Source organism: Monodelphis domestica, chromosome 1, assembly GCF_027887165.1.
Source record: "Monodelphis domestica isolate mMonDom1 chromosome 1, mMonDom1.pri, whole genome shotgun sequence".
Taxonomy (NCBI): Eukaryota; Metazoa; Chordata; class Mammalia; order Didelphimorphia; family Didelphidae; genus Monodelphis; species Monodelphis domestica.
Genome location: NC_077227.1, coordinates 34,821,419 through 34,831,165, shown reverse-complemented (window position 1 = coordinate 34,831,165; position 9,747 = coordinate 34,821,419). Strand labels below are relative to the sequence as shown.

The 9,747-nt window shown below is 58.5% G+C and overlaps 1 protein-coding gene across 1 annotated transcript; it reads left to right on the top strand.

The window, feature by feature from the left end:
* The first annotated feature begins 268 nt into the window (after window positions 1-268).
* Window positions 269-8,541, top strand: ISL2 (ISL LIM homeobox 2). The gene is made up of 6 exons (XM_001362472.4): window positions 269-554; window positions 1,713-1,902; window positions 2,815-3,077; window positions 5,617-5,900; window positions 6,566-6,733; window positions 7,192-8,541. The coding sequence occupies exons 1-6, from the start codon at window positions 497-499 to the stop codon at window positions 7,306-7,308; spliced, it is 1,080 nt and encodes a 359-aa protein (XP_001362509.2). The 5' UTR covers window positions 269-496; the 3' UTR covers window positions 7,309-8,541.
* The last annotated feature ends 1,206 nt before the right edge of the window (window positions 8,542-9,747 follow it).

The window sequence follows — 9,747 nt, the reverse complement described above, 5'->3', positions numbered from 1 at the left end:
CCCGGGGCCAGGAACGCTCGGGCACCACGCGAGCAGCCGGGGAAGGAGGCTGCTCCGCCGCAGGGCTCCGCTAAATACTGACTGACTGGACCGGGAGAGCCCGGGAGAATTCTAGTAGATTACGGGGCCGGGTGGGGGGGAGGAGGGGTGTCTGCGTTCCATTGTTCACTCTGGCCAATCAAGTGGCCCCCATTCCCCCTCGGCCAATCTCTCTTGCGCGCCCCCCCTCCCATCTCCTCCCTTCCCCCGGGGTCCCACATCACCTCTTCTCCCATCTCCCGGCCTCCCCCTTCTCGAAACCCTGGGGTGACGTCACAGACCCCGCCCCCAGGCTCCGGGCCCGGGGGGCTGGGAGCGTGCTGATGTCATGCGGCGTGCGGGGCCAGTGCAGAATTCCTCTCCCACCCAAGTCCTCCCGGCTGGAGGAGTTAGTTAGCAAAGAGCCGAGACTGGACGAGCCCGACCTGCCTTCTGTCTGCATCATAACACTTTGCGCATGGTGGATATTATTTTTAATTATCCTTTTCTGGGTGCTATGGGGGATCATTCCAAGAGTAAGTCTTTTTACGTGTGTGTGTATGCGCGCGTGCCTGCCTGCGCGTGTGGGGTGTGTGTGTGTGTGTGCGCGCGTGTGTGCATGATATTAGAAAATATTTCCCCCATAGATATCTATATGCTTGGCGGCTTCTACAAGTGGCTTCTCTTTGACCAGGCCATCGCGGAGACAATCCTCAGCCGCCTGCAGCAGCCCCTCGCCGGGCCCAGGATTGTTCCTCCGGGCGGAGAATCCTGTCCATAGCGCGGGGCAGAGACTCTTCCCGCGGGCCCGCGGCTGGGACGCCGGTCGGAGCGAGCTCCTTTTTCCTCCCCTTTAGTCTTTCGTGCTTTCTAAAGGAAGAAGGTCGCCTTGTAATTGTGAAAGATGTCAGGCCGGCAGAGCCGGGCTTGTCCTCTCGTTCTGTGGCTATTGGGTAGTCCGGGGGCACAGCAGCCGGGCGGCCCGGGCCGGCAGGGGCCAGGCAGCCTGGCGCTCGGCGGAGCTTAAAGGAGCTCTTCACGGCTGCTTTTCGTCTACATCTCGGTTAGCTCTGCTAGCTCGAAGCGATCTCGATTTTAAAAATAATCATAATAAGAAAAGCCAAGAGAACGCAAACGAAAATATTTGGGGCGAGGGGGGGAACCTTCGGCTATGTGGGAGTTGGCAGTTTTCGTTCCAACGACAGAACCTTTAGAAATAGTGTCCTTTTGCTGATAAGGATGATGGGTGGTGGTGATTTTCTGGAAATAAAGGGGGGAGAGAGAGACAACGAGAGAGACAGACAGACAGAGAGACAGACAGAGAAACAGAGAGAGAGAGAAAGAGAGAGAGAGAAACAGAGAGAAAGAGAGAGAGAGAGAAACAGAGAGAGGAGAGAAACAGAGAGAGAGAGAAACAGAGAAAGAGAGAGAGAGAGGAGAGAGAGAGAAACAGAGAGAGGAGAGAAACAGAGAGAGAGAGAAACAGAGAAAGAGAGAGAGAGAGGAGAGAGAGAGAAACAGAGAGAAACACACACAGAGAGAGAGAGAGAGAGAGAGAGAGAGAGAGAGAGAGAGAGAGAGAGAGAGAGAGAGAGAGAGAGAGAAATGAAAGTTTCGATGCGAATGCTTTTGGAAAGCCAACAGCGATAATGATCGGTTCCTGAATCTGCCTCCTCTGCTCGTTCCCCCGGTAGAAAAGCCCGGGATTGCCATGTGTGTCGGCTGTGGGAGTCAGATCCACGACCAATACATCCTCAAGGTCTCTCCGGACCTCGAGTGGCACGCAGCCTGCCTCAAGTGCGCCGAATGCAGCCAGTACTTGGACGAAACCTGCACGTGTTTTGTGAGAAACGGCAAGACGTACTGTAAAAGGGACTATATCAGGTGATGCTTGCTCGCTGTCTATCCGTCCTAAGAAAAGCCCCAACCCCAGGCATGACCTTGGCCGCCTCCTCCTGTCCCCCGCTCGGTTCTTCAGCGCTCATTCAACGCTGCCCACGTCTTTGAGCCCCGCACCTCTTCACCCGGCCTTTGCCTCGTGTTGGCTCCCGTGGCCTCTCCTATTGTGGTTCCTGTGGCTGCTCAGAAACTTTTCTCCCTCCTGTCCCTGCATGGCCCTTTCTCCCGTTTGTTCGCCGGAGCAGGGATCCGCTCCCGGAAGGCTGAGCTCTGGTCACTGGAAAACAATAGGTCCCCTGGTAGCATCCAACACATTCTGCCCAGCTTTCCCCGTACTTGGTCAGTAGCGACCTAGAAGGGATGGCCTGGAAGCAGCCAGAGAGGGGGAGACAGAAAGAGGCAAAAAGAGAAACCTCTCGCTTTGGGAAATCCCGTATTTAGGTGTGTGCGTCCGTGTGCACAAGAAGATATTAGTGTAAGGAGATGCCGAGATGTGTGTGAGTGCTTGTGTGTGTGATTGTGCCTTAACACGTGGATATGGATGACTCTTGTGATATGTAGGACTCCAGGCATATATGTGCGTGAATACGCGTGGAAATGTGTGGGTTATCCTGCGTGTCCGGAATTGCACACGGATATATCTGAATGTAGGTGTGGGTGAAGCAAAGAGACAGGCAGAGAGAGAACGGGGAGCGGATGCAGTCCGGAGAGACCCGGGATTTCCTTCTGCCCTTAGCCGGTGGGCATGTTGCTGTGGGTAGCTTGCTCTGAGAAGTAGCTCGGGGCCTGCGGCAAGGCAAAGCCTCTCCTGGGGCCAGTGAGCGGCCGGGAATCCTTGGAGCAATTCTCTCTGGCAGTTAGAGGCACTGACTGGCCCTCCGCCGTGTCCCTCCGCAGGTTGTTCGGGATCAAGTGTGCCAAATGCAAGGTGGGTTTCAGCAGCAGCGACCTGGTGATGAGAGCCCGAGAGAACGTCTACCACATCGAGTGCTTCCGCTGCTCCGTCTGCAGCCGCCAGCTGCTGCCCGGGGACGAGTTCTCCCTGAGGGATCACGAGCTTCTGTGCCGGGCTGATCACAGCCTCCTGCTGGACAGGGCCTCGGCGGAGAGTCCTAGGAGCCCAGGACACCTACCAAGCAGCAGGGGCCTCCATCTCTCAGGTAAGGGCTGCGGAAGATCCCAAACTTGGTTTAGGGGGGTCTGGAGAGAATGCCTATGGCCAGACTGGCGTGTGTGTGTGCTTGTGTGAGAGAGAGACAGCCAGAGAGAGGCAGAGAGAGGCAGAGAGCCAGAGAGAGAGTCAGAGATACACAGAGAGACAGTCAGAGATACTCAGAGAGAGACAGAGTCAGAGAGACAGAGACAGAGGGAGCCAGAGAGAGCCAGAGATACAGTGAAAGCCAGAGAGAAAGTCAGAGAGCCAGAGAGAGACAGAGAGTCAGAGAGCCAGAGAGAGAGTCAGAGATACACAGAGAGACAGTCAGAGATACACAGAGAGAGACAGAGTCAGAGAGCCAGAGAGAGCCAGAGAGTCAGAGATACACAGAGAGAGACAGAGTCAGAGAGACAGAGAAAGAGGGAGCCAGAGAGAGCCAGAGATACAGTGAAAGCCAGAGAGAGTCAGAGTCAGAGAGACAGTCAGAGATACACACACACACACACACACACACACACACACACAGAGCCTAGAAGGGCCTTGAGTAATTTAATACTTCTAGCCACACACAGGGGCCTCTGGTAGACAGACATACCAGTGTGCATATGGGCTGGAGAACCCTCTCTGGGGAAGACACCATCTCCTTCATGTGAGGGGCCCCTTCCCTGTCAGAGGGGTTTCAGTGTTTTGATAATTCAGGCAGGCACAGTCCGAAAGTCAGTGGCACAGGCTGGACGGTGTCCCCAGTATTCCCAGGCACCTTACATTTGAAGGGAACCTATTCGATTGATACTTAGGGGACACTGGACACCAGACCTCATTCCACTATAAGTTGGCCATTTGAGTCTGTGTTTGCGACATAGATAAAAGTACTGACTGACAGGATGCACACTGGATAGACCTGTGTGTGTGTGTGTGTGTGTGTGTGTGTGTGTGTGTGTGTGTGTGTGTCCACACGAGAGACGAGAGTGCTTTGGAGGCATGGAATCAGGAGAGCACCCCTCCTCTAGAAATCAGAATATATGTGGAGCTCAGGGTACCAGTTGATTTCCGTGGTCAGAGGTAGAGATGTGAATTAGGATGGGCACTCAGGGCATAGCTGGCATTCACTAAGTGACCCAGGCCCTATTTTAAGCCCCTCAAAGGGGCTCCCCAAGTCCCTCAGGAAGGCTCCTTTTCTCAACCCTGGTATAAGGTAAGGGACTGAGGTCCTTTCCCGGGAAAGCTAAGGAGCCTGGGGTCTCGGGCAGCCCGGCTGGGCTCCGAGCCTGAGGGGCCTGATCTAGAGGAGGCCCTGGAGAGGGGAGAGCCTTGGAGAAGAGAGGAAGACTCTTAGTTGAAGAACAGCTTGAAAGGGAAAGAACTTGGGTTGGAACAAGAAGCAAGGGAGGCCGGTGGAGATTGGGAGAAGGAGGGCACCGTGGCAGAAAGAGAAAGAGCCCCCTGGGAGGGGGCCAGCTACTAAGGAGTCACTTTTGAGCCGGCCCAGAGAACAGAGACATCCTCCGCCTTCCCTCTCATCAGTGGGCTGGAAAGCGCTGCATTCGGCTAAGATCAGCGTCTGAATAATCCAGCCTGAGAGGAGAGTAAAGGCATGCCAGCCCCCACCCAGTTATTGTTGGGGGGGGGGGGGTGAAAGACATCTCAGGGTCCCTCTCCTTCACCTGGGCCTCCCCACGCCCATCCATGCCTCTCTCCGGCCAGAAGCAGCCTGGGACCTTCAGAATTCCCAGCGCCGCTCTGGCCTTTCACATTGCAAAGATTCCTCTAACGCGTTGGGCGCTTCATTGGAAGAGGGGCCGAAAAGATCTTAGGGCAGTGTCTGAGCGAGGGAGAGAGACAGAGGCAGACAGACAGAGAAGACGGACAGACAGACAAGACAGAGAGACAGAAAGACGGAGAGAGAGCGCTCGGAAGCCAGCGGAGACTATTCCTTGCCGTTTGCTCCGAGAGTTGCCAAGGGCCCCAGGCTAGCGGCGGAGGTATCCAGACCCCGCCGAGCCTTTTCCTGGAGCTCCAGCAGTTTCAGTCGAGACTCCCTTGGAGGAAGAAGCTCGGGGGCCGGGGATGAGGGAGGGGCGGCAGGCCGAGCTCGTTCCAGTGGTCCCAGGTGGAAGGGTGTGTGTGGTTCCGGAGGCGGCCCCATGGGTGCTCTATGTGCGCGGAGCTCCCTTTCTAAGTTTGGAGTCTTCCTTGTCTATTTTTAAAATGACGGGTCGGCTGGAGGCAGACGGTTTAGGGAAGAAGCCGAGGGCTGGGGACAAGCAATAAATACGAATCCAATGAGTCAATCAGCAAACGTTCTTTAGGCTTAACTGCAGTGCGCCGGGCAATCCGGCCTGGAACGAGCTCCAGCCCTCCATTCGGCGAAAAGCCGAGGCCCCCGGCGCGCCGGGAATGCTTTCCCCAAGGCAAGGGCGATAGTTAGTTTCCCGACAGGAGCGAATCCGGGGAGCAGTCCGCAGAGGTTCCCGGGGGGGGGCGCGGGGGGCCGCGGCCGGAGCTCCGGGCTGACGCCCCCTCCCCGCCCCCCCTCCCCGCAGAGCCGGGCTCGGGCCGGCAGCCGTCGCTGCGCGCCCACGTGCACAAGCAGGCGGAGAAGACGACCCGGGTGCGGACGGTCCTGAACGAGAAGCAGCTGCACACGCTGCGGACCTGCTACGCCGCCAACCCGAGGCCCGACGCGCTCATGAAGGAGCAGCTGGTGGAGATGACGGGCCTGAGCCCGCGAGTCATCCGCGTCTGGTTCCAGAACAAACGCTGCAAGGACAAGAAGAAATCCATCCTTATGAAGCAGCTGCAGCAGCAACAGCACAGCGACAAGACGGTGCGTGAGGCGGCAGGCCGGCTGCGCGGCCCGGCCCGGCCCGGCCCGGCTCCTGCGCCAGGGGCGGGAGGGGGGGGGGGTCCTTTACATGTCCGCACAGACGCGCACACTGCATTACATGTGCACGCATGTCCGGGTCTCCTTAGGGAAGGGGGTGAACCAGTCGCCCCCCCCCACGCCCAGCACCCCGGAAGGCAGTCATGGCCTTTGAATCCCCGGGAGCCTTTGGCTTGTTGGGAGGCTGGGCGGGGGTGGGGGTGGCAAAGCTGCTTGACTCGGAGCTTGGGATGTGGAAGCGGGCCGAGGGCAGGAAAGGGCCCGGCCCTGACCAGGAGACTGACCTGAGGAAGTTGGGGCGTTTCCTTTCGTTTGCGGAGCTCGGTGGGAAGCTTTGCTCTCCCGGAACCTGGGGCACCCCAAGGAGGCGAGATCCCCGGGGGATCGATGGAGGCTGTTAAGGGATGGCCGAGAAGCAGCCCGCCTGGGAGGCCCAGAGGGAAGGGGGGCGATTGACCAGCAGCTGGTGCCTGGACCCAGGGGGCCTTAGGGCAGCCCGGGCCGGGCTTGGTCCCGGTATCTATGCCTCGGGCAGCTGGGCGGGCCTGGGGGCGGGGGCGCAGCCTGTGGCTGGAGGCCGGGGCCCTAACGCTTGTCTCCCCTGACAGAGCTTGCAGGGGCTGACGGGGACGCCCCTGGTGGCCGGCAGCCCCATCCGCCATGAGAGCGCGGTGCAGGGCAGCGCCGTGGAGGTGCAGACCTACCAGCCGCCCTGGAAGGCGCTCAGCGAGTTCGCTCTCCAAAGTGACCTGGACCAGCCGGCCTTCCAGCAACTGGTGAGGACCCCTAGCCAGCGGCCCCCCAGCACCCTCCCTCGCCCTTAGCCGGTGGGGCTGCCATGCATGGGCCCAGCCCGGACCTGTGGAGCCCAAGTGGACTGGAACGGAGCTGGCCGGCCCGGCTCCCCAGAGGAGGCTGAGGGGACTCTGGGAAGCAGGTGATGGGGGGCTGGGGCGGTAGGGGAAGACCCAGCCCAGCGCTCCTTACCTCCTTAGCTGCAGCTGCTAAGTGGGTGCTTAGCCTGGGATTTAAAGGCCCCCTTGGGCCACGGGCGCTGACCCGGGGATTAGCCTAGAGGGGGCTCCTGCTGGCAGCCCCGGGGCCGGCCCAGAGAACTCCATTTATTTTGAAAGTCATTTTATTGCTGACCCACGTGGCGGAGTAAGTAGGGGCCCAGGAGGCCTGGCTTTGCGCCCCCTCACTGCCTCCTCCTCCCTCCTGCCTTCCACTCCAGGTGTCCTTCTCCGAGTCGGGCTCCCTGGGGAACTCCTCCGGCAGCGACGTGACCTCCCTATCCTCCCAGCTCCCGGACACTCCGAACAGCATGGTGCCCAGCCCGGTGGAGACGTGAGGAGCCTGGGGCCCGTGGGCCCCCTGTCCCGAGGATCTCGCATGCTCCCTGCATGAGACTCACCCATGCTCAGGCCATTCCAGCTCTCGGAAAACCCTCTCTCCTTGTTCATTATTATTGTTATTTAAAGGAAAGAGAAAGAGATGAAAGAAAGAGAGAGGCCAAAGAGAGATACTGTCTTGACTGCCAAAGCACCAGGATGTGACCTTCCTTCTTCAGACTGGAGAGCGAAGCCCTTCGGCGGGCCGGGGTTATTTTTGCAAAACCCAAACTGAGGATTTACTAGGATTAGGCCTCCCCCCTTCTACCGCTCCCTCCTCCCCCTCCCCTCCCCCCTCCCGTAGCGTGTAATGCTGGCTTTCGGACCCCACCCCAGCTCACCTGGTGGCTTCCAAAAAGCAAGCCGGGAGCGGGCTGCCCCGGAGCCAGCCTGGGCTGAAGGGGGCAGCTTGGCCCCGCCGAGGCCGCCGCTCTCCTTTGGGTTCGGTGGTTGTTTTCTTTAAATGCTTTTGTTGGTTAGGGATGGGGGGGGAGGGAAGAGGCAGAAAAGGAAAGCGGGAGGACCCCAAAGCCCTAAATCGCATGATCGCTGGAAAACCAAAACGACACTCAACCAACCCCCAAATATATGGAGAAAGAGACTTTTCTTGCAAATGTTTTAATTTATCAGCGGACGGAGGACAGAGTGTGTGAGCCTTTGCCGAACAAACAAACAAACAAACAAACAACGTAAGTTATTGCTATTTATTGAGAACAGCCAGTTCATAGCGGCGGGACTCATATTTTGATCTTAATAATAAAAAGCAAAACCCCACCCCCTCTGGGCTTGCCCGTGTGGATATTGTTGGCGCAGCCTGAGGGTGGGGCCCCCAGCCCTCAGGGTTTCGAGGTGGCATGGGCCACGTGGAGCCCTGGGAGGGCCACCTCACCCTCAGGGCTCCCCTTGGGGCCTTTTTTGGGGCCTCTGGAGGGACCCACCCTAACAGCCTCTGGCAATCCAAGCTCTTTGCAGTCCCACCAGTCCCCACCTGCCCTCTCCTTTCACATGTCTTCTGGCCCCTCCCCTGAAGTCCCACCCCCATTCTTCTTCCCCTCCTGCGCCCCCTGAGCCAGCCCAGCCTATTCCTCTGCCTCAGGCCTCCCTGGCCCGGGCTCTGGCCTAGAGCCCTCAGACCCATTCAGGGTCACCTCTCGCCTCACGCCGTTGGCAGCTCAGTCGTCACCCCTTTTCACGCCCCCCCCCTCCAATAAGTCGGGTAAAGGAGTACCGCAGCAGGGGCCCTCAGATGAGCTGTGGCTGTGGCTGCCCGTGGCCGGCCGTGGGTTGCTCTGAGCCCCGCCGTTGCTGTCCCCCACCCTCGGCCCGCCGCCTTCATTAAGGCCTGTCTAGACGGAGGCGAGGCCGGCGGCCTCTTATCGGCCCCTGGCATCGCCTGCCAGCGAGACCCCTGGGAGCCCGCGCCCCCCACGAGCACTGGGCCGTGGCCGCCCGCCGCGGCTCGCCTAGCCTTACAGGGCCGGCACGGGCGCCCAGGGCCGCGGCCTGGGGGATGCCGGGCCCAAGCTCCGCCGGTGTGACATTTCAAACCCGCGGTTTGGGTTCTCAGGGCCGCCGGCGGGGCGGGGACCTCGAAGCTCCCTCAGGTCCGGCCGGCCCCGCTCGGGTTCTCCCAGTCTCGAGGATTAACCCTTTGGGGCCAGGTACAAGCGCCTGGCCGAGGGAATGCTGGGCAGCCCGGGGCCAGGGGCAGCAGCTAACCACGGAGCTAGGGGCAGCGGGAAGCGTTCATGCTGTTCTCTCTTCTCCCCCTTTCTCTTTCTCCTCGCTCCCGTTTTCTCTTAATGATTTTCTTGTCACTTTTTCTTTGGCTACGGAGGAAACTCTCCAATTATTTTTTTTTAATTAAATCTTTCGTTGTCCGTTTTCTCTTGTTCTTGCTCTTCCCTTTCACTCTTTCATTCTTTCCTGCGTCTGTATCGAATCTGAAGGCTGGTTGGAAGACTGAAAGAAGGGATGAGGCGGGACGGGAGATCTAAGTATTTCTGTAACTTCCTGAAAGTCAAGGTGACGCTAGTGAAGGAATTAAAGGGAGCATTCTCCCTCCTGTAGGATTTAGGAAATGGTGCTGCAAACTCCGAGATAAGGGAAGAGATATGCACCGTTAATGAGGACCAGCTTTACCTCCTCAACTGCCCAGATGCGGTTTTAATAAACAGGGCTGGGCTCTTGGAGGCATCTCTCCCTTAACTGAGACCATTCCCTGCTGAAAGAAATAGACCCCCTCCTCTTACCCGTTGGACTGGGCCACTGGCTGGAGGGGCGAAAGTTCAGGGGAATCGAGTTTTCGTTTGGGGTCCTTTCAGACTAGGGACCAGCAGAGCTTCTTTAGGTCATCGTTTCTTTCTGCATCAAAATCTGGAATAAGCCGCATCATAAAT